Source organism: Argopecten irradians, chromosome 2 (assembly GCF_041381155.1).
Source record: "Argopecten irradians isolate NY chromosome 2, Ai_NY, whole genome shotgun sequence".
Taxonomy (NCBI): Eukaryota; Metazoa; Mollusca; class Bivalvia; order Pectinida; family Pectinidae; genus Argopecten; species Argopecten irradians.
In genome coordinates this window covers 47,553,463-47,576,224 of record NC_091135.1, presented here as the reverse complement: position 1 = coordinate 47,576,224, position 22,762 = coordinate 47,553,463, and the positions used below count along the sequence as shown (strand labels likewise).

At 32.2% G+C, this 22,762-nt stretch overlaps 1 protein-coding gene across 1 annotated transcript in view; it reads left to right on the top strand.

The window, feature by feature from the left end:
- Positions 1-21,062, top strand: part of LOC138315740 (GDP-mannose 4,6 dehydratase-like) — a 32,617-nt gene extending 11,555 nt beyond the window's left edge. Inside the window, exons 7-11 of the mRNA XM_069256983.1 lie at positions 3,798-3,925; positions 7,374-7,492; positions 9,622-9,718; positions 16,874-16,942; positions 17,364-21,062. Of these exons, the coding sequence (XP_069113084.1) occupies positions 3,798-3,925; positions 7,374-7,492; positions 9,622-9,718; positions 16,874-16,942; positions 17,364-17,426 (476 nt within the window). The 3' untranslated portion in view covers positions 17,427-21,062. The remainder of the gene's footprint in view (positions 1-3,797; positions 3,926-7,373; positions 7,493-9,621; positions 9,719-16,873; positions 16,943-17,363) is intronic.
- The last annotated feature ends 1,700 nt before the right edge of the window (positions 21,063-22,762 follow it).

Here is a 22,762-nt window from a genome sequence, read left to right as displayed (position 1 = left end):
AGAAGTATTAAACATTGGTTAAATATGTCTGTTTCGCGGAATTTTGGCATTTCATGCAAGCCTGTTTGTTAACCATGCGTACACATAATGGCGGACGGTGCTTTCGATCGCTACTTTCGTTTTATGGCAGATGAGAATTACCGACAAGAGCACACAATAAAATGCTTAGAAATGATAACATTCCTGTTATTTATAGGAACCTTTATCATAGATATGCAGTAAGTATTCATAAAACCTGTATAGACATTGCTAAAATGTTGTTGCCAGTTAGTCTTATCCATACACGTGTGTGGGGCATTTGAGTGACATGTTTTATTTTGAACATGGCGTTCTCGCTGTTTCTATGTGTAAACACTTGGCAAAGATGCCCTAAGTTGTCCAATGCAATAAATTTAGTGCTTATACAAGCTGATCCGATATCTCTTAAGCATCAGATTGCTGTGAAACAGTATTTTTTTAGTGTCTGCAATGACAAATCGTCACAATCTGGCACAAAAATTGTATGAAATTAGTTGATTTTTTTCAGCACAAAAACGTGGGGGCGCCCTTATTAGAGGAGGCGCTCTTAATAGGGAAAATATGGTATGTAAAATAATACTGTTAAACTGTTGCTTAATTGCAATATTAAGAATAAAGAAAATAGATATTTTTTTTAAAATACAGTAGCAGAATTTGAAACATGAGATAGTGGATACATTTGTAATGCAATAGTTGTTAACAGAAAAAAATGTGGCTGACTGGTTTTCTGAATACTGGCAATATTTGGAAGATTTTGGTTAAACTAGTACAAATTTTGCTTTTTTCATTGTTGACACCAAATCAAGTTCAATAAATCTGTTACATATGATACATATTGACAATACAGTGAAATAATACACGATACATATTGACAATACACTGAAACAATACACGATACATATTGACAATACAGTGGACCGCTTTTTCAAAGTCATTTAATCATAATTTTTGAAAATTGTAACAATAAAAGACAATATTGATGAACCTTGCAAATATCTACCAAACATTTGATTTGGTTTATCGTCTGTTAATAAAGCTCTGTCAATTTATATTTTTAGTTACGAAATGATGTTTAAGAGTATAATAGGACAGGAATTTCCCATTTTTAAATGAAATCAGTGAGTTTAGTAGTTAAAACAATACAGCGATATATAGAATGTTTACGTATCGATAATTGATACACTGCTAGAAACCTATAAGTTCCGGTATATCGATATATTGATCCAGCCCTAGTAAATTTGAGTTCTTTGTTTTTCTTTAACATAGAAGACATACAGTATTAATTAATATGAAAAAAAAACATTATTAATGCATGTATCTTTGAACAGAAAAAAGAGGATGTTTATAAAGATTTCTTTATCATTTTGATTATTTTTAAAGTGACACTATTCTCTATGGAGGATGGTAACTCCTGAAAAAGAATAAATTATTTTGAATAATTCTGTTCCTGGATGATTTCACCTGTCTAAAAATGACCAGTAAAACATGAAACAGACGCTTGACCCCTGGTCAGTGTGTCCACCTGACATTATTATTATGGATCTTTATCCTTCAGTGTTCTAAATTACTCTCTCTATAATTGGTTTTATCCCTCCATCTGGACAGAAGTTTTTGTCCCTATTATACAGACACTAGATTGTGTTTATCTACTGGGATGACTTTGTTTTCTTTAGGAATATCATCCATCAATGATCAACTTCCAGACAATCACAGTCTTTATTAGGTATCATAGATTTGATTGTGTTGCATTTGACTTTTACCCCTGATTTGTTCAATCTGAAGTTTCTTGAAATATTGTCTGGATTGTGGAAATACAATGGACAAAGATGTCTAGAATTGATATTCAGCGTAAAAGAAAAGAGTTTAAAGATGAAGATGATGTTTGATAAATACCTTTTTCAATCTAATGCAAAAAGTGTTAATCTAAATATATCAATCGAAGCTATAGTTATCTATAGTTATCTAAATAGAATATATTTTTTTCTTTTTAAAATTCAGAAATCATACAACAATATTTTAATGTAAATTTCTCGGTGAAAATCACAGAAAAGAGATATCCCCTGAAAGATGTATCAGGAACACACATATATCCAAAGGCAATACACAAGAATTGTCCACTGCTTCAGCTGAGCTTTTAATACATTTTCTCTGTAGAGTAACCAAAGTGTTAACCCGCCATTTTGGTTTTCTTAGGCACTTAAGTCAGACTTCCACTATGACTTTCACCAACTCATATATATATACAAAATGAAGAAATTATTTTCTTAAATGCAACAAAAACTGAAGGACATATAATAATGATTACTAGGTAGTGTTAGTAGGAGATAATTTATTAAGTTAGGTGACAGGGTGGTGACTCACTTCCCGTTCACTGAGACAGTCATTGTTGATTCCCCAATTGGATAGGTATGGGTCAGTTACCTGACCAGGAACTATGGTTTCCATAGTTTCTTTAGTTCCCCCTTTCCTACTTTTATCCTGATCAGCAATCCTGGTTAACATGAGTTTCTATTACTTAGGTTGCAATAACTGGAAGATAATACATTTGTTAAGCTTGAACAAAATTTGTTGTTGATTTGAAACAATTCCCAAAAAGTGTTCATACCATGTTATCTTTTATTTTTGACCAGCAATATTTGTAGATTGAATTTATTGACCTATAATCTATCTGAACTTATGAACCTGGCAAATATTATCATATTAAGGTCAATATCCTGTAAATAATCTAGTATGCCTTTGATACTGTTCTCTTCCCACTCTGTACAGAGGGCTACCTGTTCTGAAACAGCGTCCAATAATGTTATAGAGTATTTCATATCCTGATTAGACCCAGCACTACAGCGATTTCCTGCTACTTGTCCTGTAAGGAAAACAAAGTTGTGACGATGGTTGATGGGAATAGAGAGTTAGGGTGTTGTTGGCCTGGTCGTGTTGAAGGATCTGACAGTAAAATAACAACAGATGTAATTCTACCACAAGTCTATGTATTAGAGCGGGCCAAATCTCTGTCAGCCATGCACTCCCAATGATTGAGACATAATTTCTGTGACAAAATCTGATGCTATACATTGTCAAGTCTTTATTAATAGGGGTCAGAGGTTAATGCGATAACCTAGTAAGTTACCATAGTTTACCTTGTACTTTTCTTGGGATAAATTTATCAAGGCCAAACTTTATCTCAATGAGATGTCGCAAGAATAGGAATATTTTTCATCGAAAAAAAAACAAAATCAAAAGGATGATTTTAAGTTGGTGAAAGTAAATTTAACAATGAAAATTTATTCATTTACTGTTAGTTATTTTTCTCGTGATATTGCTTGAAACTGCCTTCAAAAGTTTTCCCGCATTCTCAAAGTAATGAAGTTAATATACTAAGGTTGCCAACTTTGAATAGGTTTGGAAGCACATAACCTATGATAAAACAAATCTCATTGAGGTGAAGAAGAAATATTTCCAACCCCTACATTGAGGTGAAGAAGAAATATTTCCAACCCCTACAGCAAGATAACACATAGGCATTGATCATTCCGGAGTATTATTTCATGTTTTAAAGCATATTCTTTAGCAGATTTAAACAAAGAAAGTAATAAAGAATATCTCAAAAAATAATATCTCAAAAAAAAGTTAACTATGCTATTAACACACATATGTATATTTCTTACAAGGGTGGACATTTAACAATCAATGATGTCACTATCTTTAATTACAAGGGAGGACATTAAACAATGAATGATGTCACTATCTATAATGAGATTAATATAAAACAATTTCATCTCCAGGTGAGACCTTTGTGACCCGTAAAGTGACGCGTGCTGTGGCTAAAATCTCCCTTGGTCAGCAGGAAGATATCCAGCTGGGCAACATCGACTCTATGAGAGATTGGGGACACGCTAAGGATTATGTTGAGGTAAGAAGATCTCTCTGGCTTCCTTTCAGCTTCCTCATCTCTCACCATGTACCTATGTTCAGGTCGTCAATGTCTTGTTAGCTTAACGAGTATTTCTTCATTACTACAATCAGCTTTTAATGACTTCCCTTTCTCAAATTTCAACATTTGAGGTTCGTTGTGTCAAAGTTGATAAAAGGTGACTTTGTACATCTTTATAGATTTATTATAATATAGGTCTTGTTGAAATGATCATGCTTTTGTAAGTTGATCATCCTGGCCACCACAGCTTCCAAGGTACTGGATTGGAAGTAATACTAATCTCCTGGGATTTGTCTTCGTTTGTCATATTTTCTGGAAGTGTTTATACAGAACATTTTTGTTTGTCATATTTCTGTAAAGTGTTATTGATAATTATCTCAAGTATTTCTAGTGTTTATATATATCTAATATTACCTTTTTGCTTTGGAGTATTCCTATGTAAATGGTCCTAGGTTTTCTTATGTCATTTCAAAATCAAACACCAGTACAGTCAAACCTAATTAACTAGAAGTGGATGGTAATATAGTGATACCTGAAGAGTACTGTTAAACCAATTAATTTTGTGCATGTATTTAAATTCAGTGTATTTTGTGTGTACTGATAATTAAAAATCACAGAGATTGGTGGCTGCAAAAATGTTTTTAGGACAGGTACAATAGAACTAGATTGGGAAAGTAAATCACTGCAAATTAGTTGTTGGGCTGGAGAATGAGTAAATAAGCTGTTTAATAGTATGTGCTGGACCAACATAATAATTAATAAGCAAAGTATTTCAGTTATGTTAGCTGGTGAAGTTAATGGGGTTCAACTGTATACCTGTAATTTGATAATCTGTTATGATTTTGTTAGATTTGTTTTCCAGTTTTATAGGCCCATATGAGGATATTGCAAAGCACTCGCCATTGGTTAATGTTTCCCTTTGAAATACTTGCCTCCATCACTCAAATATGAGCCTGCAAAAGATGTTTATGAATTTGAAAAAATAAACCATTCATAAAATGTTATCAAGTAATCATTAAGGTATATTGAAATTGGGGACAAATACAAAGATGATACTAAATGAGGTAATAGTTTTGGTTTTTAAATCACCATGCATCCGTGAATATATTCATTGGATTTGAAATAAGTAAGATAATAACATATATTATGTTACAGTTTGCTTCAGGTGAGAAATAAAATCTTTAATTTAATCACACAGAAGTCTAGAGTTTAGAATAACTACTGAAAACTAGCTCTTCCATTATAAATTGTTTAAACAGATACCTTACAAAAATATCATATTGTACAGAAGAGTTTTTGTAGCTGTTTTCAAAATCAGCTTTTCATTGCATTCATGTGTTTATTCACCAAGCAGATTAGGACGGCCAGCATGTCATGTAACCGTGGAGATTTGAATTTAATAACTTACAACAACAGATGTGTGATTTTTACACGGCAGAAAACATGGAAACCTTCAGGATGGGATGGTGTCCGATTTTTTTCCCTCTGTTTCTCTGATACAAATCCTGCACAGTTATTATTAGAATAAACACTGTCACCCTTTCAAAGTAAACATTATTCCATACCAGTATAACATTTACATACAAAACAGTCGGCCCTCAACCCAAACACCCGACAAGCTACACCAACAAAGGACACATTTTTATCCCTGTTATCCTTAACAGTTGAGAACAGAATCAAGTTATTATTTTTTTCATAAATAAACATTGTAGTTGAGTATATAAAAGAAGGGTAAACCTCCAACCCCCAGTAGTCTTACTCACCTCAAGGAAATATTCACCCAGTGCCAACAAGTTTTACTTTATTTTGTCTGTGGAATCTTTAGTTATGGAAAATAATTTTTAAACTTTTGGAAAATTTCTTGTGCTCATTAGGGAAAAAAGAATATTGAAAAGTTTTATTTTCAAACTGAATTTGTGGATATATATCAGTGATTCTGCCATGGAATACCAGTAGGTTTCTCTTGGCGAAAAATCATTGATTGTTTAGATTCTCTAGAGGAGTGGAAGGAGGTGATCTTTATGGATTATTTGGAAAGAATGTATTCCTCCAACATCATGCGTTGGGTTTCTATAAGTAAGCAAAGTCAATACTTGATAGTTTACTTGCCATTGTTCATAAAAAGTAACAAGTTTGTACTGTAACACAATTATAACGAACCTCTGGAGACCAATGTGGAATTACTTTGTTATGAGCATAGTTCGTTATTACAAACATTGTATAGGAACCTTGATAGGGTATGAAAATGATAATTTTATAACCAGGAATTTGTTATAAGCTTGTTTGGTGTAAATATGTTTTCTCTTTGTTTTTTTTTATATATAAGTCAAATTTCAACTCTCCTTATTAATTTAAAAAAAAAAATGAATTAGAAAATTTATTAATAGAATTTTTTGAGGTAAAAAAAATAATACATTTGTTCAAAATTGACAAGGAGTGTCAATTTATTTAGGCTATTCTTTTTCATCTTAAGTTTTCTTTAGAAATCTAAAAGTGTACAGGTTTCATGATAGAGCTATTGCAGAATCGGAGGTGAGATTTAAAGTATATTGTAACTTGTCTTTTGTTATGCTTTGAACTTATGAGACGAAGAAAGAAATATGATTGGTGTTGGTTTTAATTTCTGTTAATGGATGAATTTCAAGATTATTAGTTCTAAACAAAACAAAAAAATTATATAATTTTAAGCTTTTTCCATCTTTATTAGAAGGAAACAGTTTCGTCTAACCATTCTATATAGTGCTTGATTTCCTAAGGAAATGAGTGATACTAGTTCTGCTATCTATAGGTGATGAAATATTACAAGCCAGGTGATTTTAGCAAATAGTTATAGTATTTATCATTCAAAATTTTTATGATTTGCAATATCCGTGTATTTGTAAGGGGAGCTTCGTTGTGTGTTGTAACTGAAATTTAAAGATTAGAGTAATGTTTTAGAAAGTCGGTAGAAAAACAAACCTTCAATCAATGAAAATGAAGAAAAAAAATATAGGGATAAAAAATAAATGTGTTCCACAGATTCAGATGCAAAGTCTATTTCAGGGAATATTACTAGGCCTTCTCAAACAAACTTTATATCGCAGCTTTCATCAGCTTTCAAATGGAAAATAGTTTTGCTAACTTCATGTGTTGGACATGTATATATTATACATGTATTTGAAAAAAAATCCACTGCCAAAAATGACATTTTAGTGATTATGTTTATGCTTTTTACTCAGACAGAAATAGGTATTAGAATAAATCTGATTACCATAAATTGGATGTTTCTTATTCCAAATCATATGATGATCTGTTTAAATTTAGAGTTGTGCTAAAAATTTTGTGTGCCTTCTAAGAACATATGCTTAACTCTTGTGTAATCATATTTTTTGTTGCATTTTTATAAATGACTATTAATTATATATATTAATTTGTTTGTCATTGACAGGCCATGTGGCTGATGCTGCAACAGGAAAAACCAGAGGACTTTGTCATCTCTACCGGAGAAAGCCACAGTGTACGGGAATTTGTAGAAAAGGCTTTCAAGGTGATTGGCATCGAAATTGGGTAAGTGGTATTAGAAAAATTTTGTAATACATTAATTTTATTTTTTAAGAAGTATTGTAGATTACAATTGTTATGGAATATAATTAAGTGAATAATGGAATATAAATTCTAAAAATGGTGGTACATGTATGTAGATTAACTAGATTTCTGAATATTATTTGAGTGCTTTGTAGAATATGAAAATTATTTGGTTAATTTAAATACATCATATACATCACGGAATATAATTACTTTGAAGAAAATTTGAAAATTTAAAAAGTAATTGTTTAGAAAATTGGATGAAAATAATATTTTAATGATATTTATAATAAATTTAAGGAATGTGTAATAATAGACTATTTCCAGAACAGCAAGGTGACCTATCCTCTTTCGGTTAAAATTATTAGAAATATCATGATTCTTGTTTTAGAATTATCATCAATTTATCAAATATTCTGATGTGTTTCGATGCCTGTAAGTTATTTCTTTGTAATGGGAATAAAAATGAAGTTATGTTTGGAGAAAAGAATTACATGACTGCCAAACAATTGTTTAAGTGTCAGTTGATTTAAATTAAATGTATATATATTGTACTTAAAATATTGCAAGGAATGAAGTAATTGATTCTAACAAATAATTCCTGAAAGAACATAAAACAATCAAAATTACCCTCGGTAAACAATAGTCAAAAATTGAAAAAGAAAAGAAAAAAACAATCACAACTGAAAAAAATGAATTACTGATTTATTATCTATAACATTTTAATGAGTAATTATAAGGTTGAAAAAAAGAATATTGTTAGAATCAATAATTGGTAAAAAATTGTTAGAATCAATAATTGGTAAAAAATTTAATACAATTGTGCCAAATCTGTTATCAGAAATGGATGAAAATTGCACAAAATTACCTTAAATAGCACGATTCTTTAATCCACACTTTCTCAAAAAATTAATTAAGAACATAGACTTAATTATTACCTAATCCATTTAAAGTTGTTTGAATTACCCACTCTCTTACAAAATTTAGAAGAAAAAAACACACCTTTATGAATATCGCATGTTTCACAAATAAAAAATATCAGCATTTTGTGAAAGCAATGTCAGGAATATTAATGGCTTTAACTTGTAATATCAATGGATATCAGATATCATAAAATTTGGAGACCTCACAGAGGCTGGTTAAATTTATTGCAGAGAAAAAAAAAATTGCCTCATACATTTGACTTCATATGAAAGGGACAAAGTTGGCTGTATTGTATAGATATTAATGTTGAAAGACGGTATTTCAAATTTATGTGAAATTTGAGAAGGAAATGAGGTTGTAGATTATGGTATAATAGACTCATATGTGTATTTATTTACTGCAATTTGACCCCTTCTTCACAATAAACAGGCAACAATTTATATTAAAACAGAAAAACTGTTATGGGAAAATAAAACTAGGTTTCGTGATTTTCTTTGGATCAGTATAACATAATGTAAAGACATGTGGTTTTGTGTTAAATGTCATGTATGTATTTCAGATTATAAATCTTATCTAAAACTTCAAAATACGATCTTAAAGCTACAACAACTAATAAAAAAATATTTATCCACTTTGTTACCTTGTTTTAAATGCTATTGACAGAGAATATTGTATTAACGGAGTACTTCACGCTACTGTAACATTAAATTCACCATCTATTTGAAGGAGTTCTTGTTATTGAAGGATAGAATTAGTGATCAGAGTGTTATATATTAGTAGAACCAAACACATACATTTCTAATGGCCATGGAATTTGACAACGCACTATGAAATAAATAGGTTATTTATTTTTGTTCCATTTGTGCAAACTAAGAAAGTAGAAAAAACATATGTTAAATGCCCAATACCTTTCCAAAACTGTTAACATTGATTACGCAGAGAATTTTATATTTGTTTTATGATGTAATTTCATTTCAGGTCATCGATATAAATCTTATGTTATAATTGTCTTTAAGAAACTTTTAATTTTTGTTTCGAAAAGGTAGTGGGCCTTTAAATTTCGAATTATTTTATCTAGTCATAATTTGTTAATAACGATTAATTCTTAAGTATTCAAAATGAAAACATATATTTGACATCAAGCGTTACCCAACATAACTGTTTATAACTATAAATGTTGGTTATAGGTGGCAAGGCAGTGGAGTGGATGAGGTCGGTGTAGACAAGGCAACAGGAGTAGTCAGGGTCCGCATCAACCCCAAATACTACAGACCTACAGAAGTGGTGAGTAGCTCTTGGCACAATACAATCAACTTAAAGCCCAAATATCCGTATCTGTCTTATTCTTTTATGATTAAGAAGAATGTTGAAAAATATCCTGTTGTAAATCATGCAGAGACAGGACTGAATCGAAGTCAAGATCAGCGATAATGATTCGGAAACTTTTGATAAAAATCAAATGAATATTCAACATCGCTAGGTGGGTCCCATTTAGTCAAACAAACCAAAGTTAGCTGACATTGTATCGTCGTTGCCGAGAACGTCATGTGACTAACGTAACTACATAACATCTGTCCAAACTCAGTTCAACAATAATCGTAACATCTATGGTGACCAGTTTACCGTTCTACAAATACTAACAATACTAACAATATCGAGGTTGAATCTAACTTGACTTTTAGTTGATAGATTCGTATAGTGGTGCTTTAGATAACCACTTACAATATAAAGTAATCACACTTGACATAATATCAAAACAAACAAACTTGATATAAAATCAACACACTCAACAAAATATCACACACAATATTAATGAAATCATAAGAAGCAACAAAATAAATCGGTATAATCGACAAAAACTATCACGTTGACATGAAACCATTTCATTTAAAATTTAAAAAACTGTACAAAATTGTGTTATAACATGATTACAACAACTGAAAAATACCAAAAAAAAAACAAACAAAAAAACCCACCAACAACAACAGGAAAGGGTACATTATTGCTACTGGTTGCTATTGGTTTGTCTATCAAATAGATGGTTCTTAACAAGGGTTACTTCCCCTGGACTGTTCACATGATAGTGGTATCATTTTGACTACTATACGATTCATTTTGACAATAATGAACAAATAACAAAATTAAAAAAAAAGAATGGGTAGGCTATATAAATTAAAGCTGGGAAGATAAAATTATAACATTTATTCAGAAATCCATGTAGTTAAAATACCAATACTCCGTTTAGGATTTCTTATAGGTCATCATTAGTTCAAAAAATAAACAGTGAAATAGAGTGTTAAAAACACATGATATATCAATTACAAAGCAACATAGCATACGGCTAAGACAGCAGGATACTAGTGAATACTGAGTTGTGAGTCTTTGATCCTTTATATCGCATCACACGCCGCAAAACAGTTGTAAATGGTGTCTTACTCAAAGAAAAAAAAACCCAGTAAGGTATGTTAGACTAATCAGCAAAGAAAAGAGTAAATAGCATACACATACAAAAACAAGCGTGAAAATACGAAAAAACAAGCATAAAGCAATTTGTTTGTACTTGATGACAAGAGTGCATGTAAACGAAGCTTTGCAGAGAAGTTTGGTTGATAGGTCTCTTAATCTAAGGGCAAAGCTTGGCTAGTTATGAGACAGTCACAACTGGTAAGCTGATGTCCTGCAATTTGAGGCAGCTGTGTGATGGATTTTCCAAGAAGTTATGTAATGAGCGTAATAGGTGTGATTTGTGAAGGTTGATGAAGTATACTGGGGAACGTTTTAGTCTAATGACGTGAACAGTCTCCTGACAGACGAAGCATTTTTTATCCGGTTTCCACACTCTCTGGTGCTGGAAGATTAAGTTTTCACTGACTTGACTGATGGGTTTTTTGACATGTGAATCAGGAACTGGTAAACGCTTGAAAGATCTTGGCACGTCATTGAGAAATTTCTATGAAATGCATGACTTGAACCGATGAAACAAATATCTGAAAAAGATATTTTAAATTTTTCTCACACTTAAGGAATTTTTAACATATTTTTGCCAAGAAAACTAACAATGAAACATACTTTAGTCATGTTTTGTAGAACCATTATCAAAATCACCTTATTAGAAGACATTTTTTTTCAAATTATTAATTGAAACGTTAATATTAAGTAGGAAGTCAACAGAAGTTATAATAACATTTTTTCCATCATTCAAAATACTGTAGTTGTATTTTTTATTGATTATGTGGGTTATAATCTTGAGTACAATAGAACGTGACAAATTAATGCATTGGTAGAAAGAATAGTTTCTTTATCATTAACCATAAACTTTCATATACACATTTAACAAAAATGATCAATATGAAAGAAAAATATCATTTTTAAAATGATTTTGTTAATGTTAAATACCTAACTATTTTTTATTGCTTATTCTGAACTAAATCACCCCCATTAATGAAATAAATCATGACTAGAATTCAGTATCTATAATACATATACAACATAAACATTAAAGATATATATGATAGAAGCAGGCCTTACACCAAACAGATGAGAATATAAACCTGTAGAACTCTGGTAAACCACTTAGTAAGGGACTGTTACATTAGTTAGGTCTATGTAGTCTGCAGGTGCTCTACATAATTCTGACCCACCCAATGAGTCTGGTCCATAGTGGGAAATATTTATTTGGGATGATAGTGTTAACATGCCTGGTGACTTGGCTGCTGAGGCGAGATTATTTACCCTAGTCTTCACAACTCATTTACTCCTGAAAATATCACACAAAAACAGTTCTCTTTTCACGGCTAATTATCAGTACAAGTGTTTAACATTTTAACATGTATTTCTATCAAAGTTTCAGGAATGTCATTTTGTAGCTTGATTACATATTCAAAAACTATGGCAAGATTGCAACTTTCAGTGAACAGGAATGATATAGAAACAAAAGTAGAAATAGGCTTACTTTGAAGCTGTTGATTAATAAGAAATGATGAAATACCTTGTCCTCATAGTAGGCATCACCATTTCCGTATTTGAATGACCATGATTTTTCTTATAGGTCACATGTCTGAAATTTGCTTCATGAGTTAACATCTGTAGTTTTTTCCCTAAACATGTCCAAATATACCATTTCTAAAAGTCTGATAGGGTACCATATAAGAGATGAAGTAGATATAAGAGATGAAGTAGGTAGAAACACTTTTTACTGGAAAAGTTTTTGTGTAAAACTTACATTCATACCAGTTCTTTACTTCCAGAAATCATAACAGTAACATGATTGTGGGTTAAAGATTTCAAAGTTTGTTCAAATGAATAACATTAATCTTGAATTCAAGGTTACAGAATGAATGTTATGATGACTTATTCCAATATCTATGTCCTATATACTGTATTTGTCTGAGTGATGAACATTTGTGTAGGGATACAAACATCTTGGTGAAAATTTAAACCTTATCTAGTTTTAGTTGAATGTTACTGAGTTTTGTGAAATGCTTAAATTTTTCAATAGCAAATAAAATTCAGTGGATTCAATGGTTTCTTCTCAAAAGTTTTTACATGGATGGAATATGCTTGATGCCATGCTCTGCAACATTTGACAGGCTCATCATACATTATAGCTACGGACAAATTTGTCTGAGTGATGAACATTTGTGTAGGGATACAAACATCTTGGTGAAAATTTAAACCTTATCTAGTTTTAGTTGAATGTTACTGAGTTTTGTGAAATGCTTAAATTTTTCAATAGCAAATAAAATTCAGTGGATTCAATGATTTCTTCTCAAAAGTTTTTACATGGATGGAATATGCTTGATGCCATGCTCTGCAACATTTGACAGGCTCATCATACATTATAGCTACCGACAAATGAAGCTAATTGAACTGTCTGTGTAGTTACAAATTTATTAAGAACACATGAATCACATTTCATACATCCCCTATGTATTACTACCGGGCAGCGCGGGGAGAGTCCAGCCATGCAGAATTAGCAGCTAATTGTGTGAAAATTGATAGTAGAGAGCTGGGAGAGAGGAAATGTTTGCCAAAGTGAAACTGTATGCTGTTGGTATGTTGGGATTTCAGCTAATTAAGATAATGATGAACACCTGAGAGGGCCTATACCTTTACTACTGCTGAAAAGTCGAGTAAATTATTACTAAACAAGACCAAATTATTGATGACTCCTAATTTTATTGTTGATCAGTATACATACTTATTTCAAAAGTTGATAGAATAATATATTTTAATTTGATATCACAAATTAGATGTGAATTGTGTGTGTGGAATAGTTTTCTAGAACTAATGATTTAAGCATTAACAAAAATTACTGCAAAATGTAACTGGGAAAGTGAATTACTGAAATTAGAGGGAACAAGAGGCCCAGAGGGCCTGTATCGCTTACCTGGTTTGTAATGCCAAGTGCTGTTGTGAATACAGGTTCATTGTTTCTTTTCTGAAGGAATTTGAATATTTACCTCTAACTCCCCTATTGGGTCCCGCCCCTCCTGCCCCCGGGGGGTTAGAGCCAACATTTATAAAAGTTCTGTTCCCCTTCCCCCAAGGATATTTGTGGCCAAATTTGGTTACAATCCATGCAGAACTCTAGGAAAGTAGCGATTTATAGGATTAACCTTTTATTTACCCTATTGAGCCCCATCCCCCGGCCCCCGGGGGGTCAGAGCCAAAAATTATACAAGTTCTGTTCTCCTTCTCCCAAGGATGTTTGTGGCCAAATTTGGTTACAATCCATGCAGAACTCTAGGACAAGTAGCAATCTATAGGATTTACCTCTATTTCCCTTATTGGGCCCTGCCCCTTCGGCCCCCGTCGAGTCAGAGCCAAAATCTATACAAATTCTGTTCCCCTTACCCCAAGGATGTTTGTGGCCAAATTTGGTTACAATACATGCAGAACTCTAGGACAAGTAGCGATTTATAGGATTTACCTCTATTTCTCCTATTGGGTCCACCACTCCTGCCCCCGGGGGACCAGAGCCAAAATTTATACAAGTTCTGTTCCCCTTTTCCCACGGATGTTTGTGGCCAAATTTGGTTAGAATCCATGCAGAACTCTTGGACAAGTAGCGATTTATAAGATTTATCTCTATTTCCCCTATTGGGCCCCGATCCTCCTGCACCCAGAGGGACAGAGCCAAAAGGAGTAGATATGTTAGGACCAGTATTTGGCCTTAATTTTTCAGGCCAAAAAATATTAACTCTGATCCACATCAATTTCACATCAATAAATACTCTCATACTTGCCATTCATCAAAACATAACTTTTTATAACCATGTACATGATGTGCTCCACCTATGACGTCATCAAATTGATGATTTTCCTCTTCTCGCCAAATTTTGCTAGAAATTCATCATCTTTAGGTAAGAAAAGGCTTGAAATGGATTTGGCCGCCACCTTGGAGCAACTTTATATTTAGTATGGATATGCGTAAATACACTATACACAACGTGTGAAAATCTCTTTCTGCTCCACGAAGGCGGCCACATTCATTTTTAGAGAAAACCACTCAAAAAGTATGATTTTTCAAGGATTTTTGTGAAAAATGGCGGGAAACTGCATGTTGATGACGTCATAGTGAACATAATTGGCACATGCGGGATATTTTCGGGATGTAATATGTTAGCAAATGTATTCAACTGTTATATGGCAAAATATGTTGTTCTTTACTGGAGAATTAATTTTGCGGCCATATTCGAGTCTTAACGTACCTTCTCCTTTATACAAGTTCTGTTCCCCTTTTCCCAAGGATGTTTGTGACCAAATTTGGTTACATTCCATGCAGAACTCTAGGACAAGTAGCGATTTATAGGATTTACCTCTATTTCCCCTATTGGGCCCGGCCCCTCCTGCCCCCGGGGGTCAGAGCCAAAATTTATAGAAGTTCTGTTCTCCTTCCCCCAAGGATGTTTGTGGCAAAATTTGGTTACAATCCATGCAGACCTCTATGACTAGTAGCGATTTAAAGCAAATGTTGACGGACGGATTTGTGGACGGACGGACGGACGACGGACGACGGACGCCGTGCCATGACATAAGCTCACCGGCCCTTCGGGCCAGGCGAGCTAAAAATGATATTGCTGCTCCTGATTTGCAATTTTATCCCTGAACCTTGACAGATGAAGTTAACTTTTAACATCTTTTAATTCTTCTTTGCAATTCATGGTAAACTTGATGACACTGGTTGACCTTGACATTGTCAACTTTGACCTTGACAGTGAGAGTAAGAAGAGAGATTTAGGGATATGAACATTTGGCATTAACATGCTACTCATCACCAGCTCTGGCAAAGTCGCCCTTATGGTTGCAGCAGAAATGTCTGTGGCAGCCATTACTGCTGTTGTGAGAACAAACAACATTACAGGAAGCTCACGTCTGCATCACCATGACAACACAACAACACTTAACACAAGACATGACTTCGAAATGTTTTAGAGTTTAGATAGAAAACAATATCACTGTCTTCACCAATAAATATCTGTCGTGTTAGTTAACCACGTCTTTATCATCACTAATGGCAAAAGTGGGCTTTGATGAAGATGAGATTAACGTGTCAAAGTATCCTTTTTCTCTTGATGCCGCAAGGAAGTAGATTCTAATGAGATATCATGGATTGGTGGCCATGAATTACGATAGTGTTTGAGGTTGTTAACAGGATTATAATAAAACAGATCTGATTTATTTTCATTTTATTTTGTTTAATCACAATTCAGTTAAGCTATAGGAAGAATTATATCATATAAGTATAGGTATTTTAGACCATGGCATCTTATTTTAGAATGTTTTAAATTCTTCATACATGATGTGAAAAACACCATGGTGTGATGAGAATGAGTGTTTTCTGAAGAAAACCAGTGAAGATTAGAGAATTGATTTTAGAATGAGGTGATTGTTTTGAAAGTTGGCGATCTTGATGAGACTGGGTACTTTTTGTAACGAGAATGGGGGAACTGTTTCCATTAAAATAGAGTTCTTTGGTAAAATTTAAGGAATTCCGATGAGAATGAGGATGTGCTGTGATGAAAACTAGGCGGGAATGACATTAAGGAGGAATTTGAATGGAAATTAGAATAATGCTGTGAAAAAAGGATGGATTCTTAATTTGTTATCGTGATGAGAATGGGATCATTGAGATGGCAACGGGGAAATGAGGAAATGATTGAGATGAAAATGAGAGAATTATTTAGATATTGTTGCAATGAAGATTATTGACCTATGATGATAATGGGTAAATAGATTGATTTTTATTGGAAAGGCTTTCATGTAAAACAAATAAGTCATGATTGTAAAAGAATTTAAAAAGTGACAGAAAAAAATCAATACATGATAACTTTTTACTGTAACTATGTAAAAAAATATTAGAATATGAATTTAATTTACAGATTATTGCTTTGTTACCTTTGAAAACTACTAACCTGATATTTGATTCTTTAACAGGAATTCCTTCAAGGAGACTGTACCAAGGCAAAAACCAACCTTAAATGGCAGCCAAAGTATACATTTGATGTAAGTAGTCGTCACAGATGTCTGGAAGTCGTATTAACTTTCAAATAAGAAGATCAGATTCAGACAAAGAACGAATTTAGTATATTGTCACATTAGTGTGTCAAGTTTATAGGGTATCTCAACCCGTATGTTTAGAGCTGATGTTTTATTTCATTATGTAACTGATTTGCTGATTTTGGAAGTCCAATGGAAATATGAAATGATGATCTTTAAATTACATTCATTATTATTAAGTGTTCTGCTGTCTCTGGTATAACATTATATATTAATTACAAGAATTGATTAATGTTCCCAGATAATGTCTGGACTTTATGTCTACAAACTTTTTAAATGATCATATGAATTATTCTTAAAACTCTGAATGGAAATATACATTTTCGTATTGTAGCTTGTTGAGGAAATGTCTTTTTTAATTTCACAGAGTCTTGTTGAAGAAATGGTGAAGTCTGATATTGATCTCATGAAAGCCAACCCCACAGCATGAGGAATGAACTCAACTTAACGTGAGAGTATGTGCTCTATCTTATATAGAGGTTGTCTCCCTTCGATCAACCCCCGTTTCATGTAAATCGTCTTGTATCACAAAAATACCGAGCACAACGTAAATTTAGGTTTGATTTTGTCTATTTTTTCCCTACAGATTCGAGATGAAACATCGAGAGTGACTTTGCTGTTAAGTTCAGATGGATCATGCCCATACTTCTAACTGAATACAGTTGTACTTAGTAATATAAATTTACTAATTTGAATGTTCAATTTATTTTAGCAACTATAATATGATTTATTAGCTAAAACCATCGTTTTATTGTGATTCAAAAAATACAAAACATAACTGCTAACAAGGTTGTTGTTATTGTGCTACAAGTTTAAAAGTGCTTTCTTTTGGTTAAATGGGTCATTACAAGTTTAAATGTCATTGCCTTGAAAACAACTTGTAAGAATATCTGATGTATGGAATATGATTAAGAAATTGTTATAGAGTCTTATGTATTTATTTAAGTGCTATATCTATGATAACAATGATTGCACAAAAATGTAAAGAAAATTTATTATGGGGGGAAGTATTTCATATTTAAATTTCCAACGAGCATATCGTCCGGTATATATGTTACTCCTTGAAAGCTTGGTATGAATTGACGATTCTCATGCTGTTAAGAAGTCAAATAAGTATTGCTATCAAGAGTGGATATATATAACTTTTCATATATATATAATATATTAGAGATTGTCTTCTTATTTTCCTGTACGCTGTTTATATTGGAATGAAACTATATTGTAGTAGATTAGTTACTAACTAAGTTGTAAAACATTTTGGATGACGTAGGTGAAGTTTTGTAAAAAGGAAAATGTTAAATAATCCTGTGGTGTTAAAGGTGTACAGCATATCTGCTGAGGGAGATTTAGTTTTTAGCACTACGCTAAGAATACACACATTTTAGTTCCAATCTGATTAAAATTCAAGGTATTGATGATTTGGATTTTAATCAAAATGTATTAGTCCCATCGCTAAGGTATTTAGCCCAATTATCACATTCCTACTCTATGTATATATATACATATGTAATACAGGTGTCTACCGTCTGTGTTTTGTTGCAATTGTATATCAACGACAGTTCTAGCATTCAATTAATTAAGTTACGCAAAAAATTCTAAATCTAATCGCAATAAAAGTTAAATTAGTATATTATTTTTATGATTACGAAAAATCTCTATATATGATATAATTTCTGGATAATAAAAGCTTTAATAGTTTCGACTGAATTAGTACCTGTACGTATGTATATCAGTAAAAATCCACTGTTATTAATGTAACGTTCAATTTGCGTCCAAAGTGACATGTAAACTAATATTAGGCTGTATACATATGTCGGATGAGTGTGTTACAATGTTTAATATTCCATGTAGAACCTGTTGGGTTGATTTCACTGTAGTGTTATTTTTGTGCCTAGAAAGAGTTTCAAAAGTTGAGTTTTGATCAAATGTCTGCTAGAGAATTATGATTATGAAGTGAATCTCGCAGTGTGAAAATATTTTATGAAGGACCAGATTTTTTTTTTCACATATTTTTGCATAATACACACTTACAAAAAGTGTGGTTGTCTTGATATTCGATTTATACTGAACCAATATTGGTTGAGATGTCTGAAAACTTAAAACATTATGGAATCAAACATTTTTATGATTTAATACAATTTCCAATATTTATTACATATACGTTCTTAATACTTTCAAAATCTAAATTTTGTTATGAATTTCCTATCATTTTTATTAAGTGTGGTTACTGACCCCTTTCATGTTAACTTTACATAAAAGTTTCATTTTGTATTTATATGGAAAATTGTTAATTTTTTATTTGTTTGTTGTATTCATAATGTAAATTAGAGTTATTGATGTATATTATGTTAGTTTACTTTTTTCCCAGATACGCTTATCATGTCTCATTATTCGCCGAAGGAAGCAACGTCATTCTTTTTATTATACAGTAAAAACGTACTATGACAAAAAAATGTAAACACAAAATTCATCTGAAATATACACACGTTATTCTTTATAATAATTAAAAGCTCCAAGAATGGTGAATTAGCGCTATTGTGATAAGATTTTGGGGCAAACATCTCTAATAGACGTTACCAGTATAATAAAACATTACAGTATTCATTTTTCGTTTAAATGTTGACGTTTCCTATGTAACATTCTTAAAATGGTAATGGCCATGACATCGATTATCATATTCATCTGAACTTCGACCTGAGACAAAACTATATGATTATATAATATTGCACGTGCAGCCAGTGAATCCCTACCATAATGGCTATAGTTTAAATACAAATGCTAAAATATTAAAATAAGATCTCAAAAGATTGATTAATTATTTAAATGAAACAAATGTGTTTGGTGTGGACAAATATATTCTAAACTGCATTTTTACAAAAAAGACTTTCACGTGATTCATGTTGAAAATTTATTGAATTCAATCAATTTTATTTTCATCCTAAATATGCATAACATGGTCCTCAATGCCATAGTAAATGATAAAATGATAGTGTATGTCATTATTACCTCATTAGGGTGCAGCTTTAACGGTATAGTGACGCGAGGGTGTGTAGATGTAGTATTTTATGTACAGTTATTTATAGATGATTGGCTTTAACAGGTTGTGACTGATGGATACAAAGACAGGTTCTAAAGGTTTTTTACCAATACGAAGAAGTTATACGAATTATTTCAATATTTAGTTGTAATATAGCTTGCATGATAAAACAAAACACAACACTTTTGATATGTTTTTTCTTTCACAATCAATTAAATGATTTCGTGTTAACTTCTTACCTTGTTTCATGTAAACGATACAGAGACAAAACCATCTTAGAAGTTAGAAGGAACAACTTATATATATATATATAGATATTGCCTATATAACAAGACGTTATAGGAATTATTGTCAATGTGTGCGGTTTGCCTTCATAGTCAACTTATGATTCATTTCCAGTACAATATGCATAATTGTGTGTGCTGACAATCTAAAACGGATTATACTATCATATAACGTTAAGGGCATTTGTTCGGTAACGTCAGTTTAGTTTAGGTATTTATTAATATGTGTCTGAAATTTAAAGCACACTTCGACGTTTTATTGTTTGTATGTTTTCTATAGTAGCGTCTATTGTTATTGTTATGTGAACATGGAGAACATGGAAATTAATGCGCTCATATGCAAATGTAATTAATTCTAACATGTCCTGTGCTTTGTTTTAGACTATTTAGATAAAGATATGTATGGCATATGATGGAAAGATCTATTAATTGCGAAAAAATCTCGCTTACAGTATATGAAATATATATTTAAAAAATGCAATTAAATTAAATTGAAATGTTCATGATAATTTTGAAAATAGTGAATTGTGACTAATCTGAGCTGAAAATATCTGGACCATTTGCTGAATGGGTTTACTGGTTTACTGTAAGAGAGTAAGGCACTTGTGTATCCATATATGTTATGTTTACACTGAGAAGTATTATTTTATCGTCCGATACATTTGTATTCGCCAAATATCGACATGTGGGTTTTGTATGTAACATGGTTCTTTCTCTCTGGAAATAAATTTTTACATAAGTCACACTTCTGTTTTCATTGTATTATCTATTTGTTACTCGCCAACTGTTACACTGATGTAGTTGTAATGTAGTCACCGACATTATACATATAGCATATAACAAGCAGTTTCGCTTGAAATAAACTCAACTTGAGAAAATTTAGCGTATTCAAATTTCGCTATCCACTATTAAGAGTAAAAGTATTGAATTCGTTTATTATTTCACTGATCAAAGTTTTGCGACCTGATATATATATTGCAGTGTCGCGAAATATCAACCCATCAAAACGAAAAAGCTGATCGAAACTAGTGAAACTCTGATAAAGGTTATTCTTAAGAAGCACTAGATCTACATAATTACATATGTCATGTGAAAATAATATCGCTTTTAAATTGTGCATTTGTAGAAACCAATTAGCCGTATATTTTCTTTCCAAAGTACATTATCTATATTGGTAAGAAGTAATCATTAAACGGCTATATTAAAACGATGTAAAAAAAAAACAACGACAATGAGATTTAAACTGACATTTTGTGGCACTTTAACAAGAAGATGGAGAAATTAGTTGTAGTCTTAGATAGATTTTAAAGATCACTCAATCCCAAATGCTAAAGGTAGTTCTTGATCAGTACATCGTCCCACAAGTACATGGATATCATTAATATTCCGCTTTGTATGCAAGTTAGCTACCCGTATATAGTTGTCCAAAATTATCGAATACCGAAATCGGAAGTCGAACTCAAGGTTAATAAAGTTAAGACAACTTCATAAAATATAGGTCTGTACAACCAGGCGTCCTAGGATGTTAGGAGTTTCTTTGTTAAATAGACTACAGAAACCTTAAGAACAAATCCGTTGGCAACAATCTCAAAAATCATAGTTTATATTAGGAATTAAAGTGTGATCTTTCAACGGAATCAGTTAAGTGGTTCTTTTCAAACCTTTGTGACCCATTGAAACAATAAATCATAAACATTGAGCAGTCATTTAATATAAAAATCCACGAATAGTTGGATACATATGTACGTAGATATTTTAAAACGTTTAATGAAAAAGTGGCGTGCAAGACGAGAAAATAAAATATGCATGCGTTTTGTAAACACTTTACAAACAGAAACAACATACACGGTATACATATCTAACAAGTAAGGGATATATAAAAATAAGATTTTCTGTCATGTAGGATCGGCGTTAAAATTGTACCTGCTGCCACTATTGCATGCTCGTAAAGGGCGACTAAATTTAGAATCTTATCTTTTCTCTTCTTCCTAATTAATTTTCTTCTTCCTAACGTCTCTATTGACACAACCTCGCTTTTGGCACTCTGCTGAGCGTTCGCCCCTATGAGGTAGGCTCTGGGTTCTGTCCCCTGACCGAGAAACATCAAAGCCTGCTTATCGTTCAGCATCAATTCAATTGCCTTGCGGCTTATAAGACACAAAGTACAATTATAATACATATTGAATATTTTAAACATGTACAGGAGAGTGATTGTATAATATCGTTCAGCATCAAAAGTGGGAAGACTGGTTCGCCCGTTACCAGTATAATGTGACCGGAAGGGGTGTGTTGCTTGGTGTCTTCGATGGCATACTGCAGTGATATAGCACTATACAAAAACAAAATTTCCATTATACAAGAAGACACAACTCGAGTATACCGCTGTGTCCCAAAACTCACACCCGCACTCCATACACGCAACACAGCCATATATACATGGGAGGC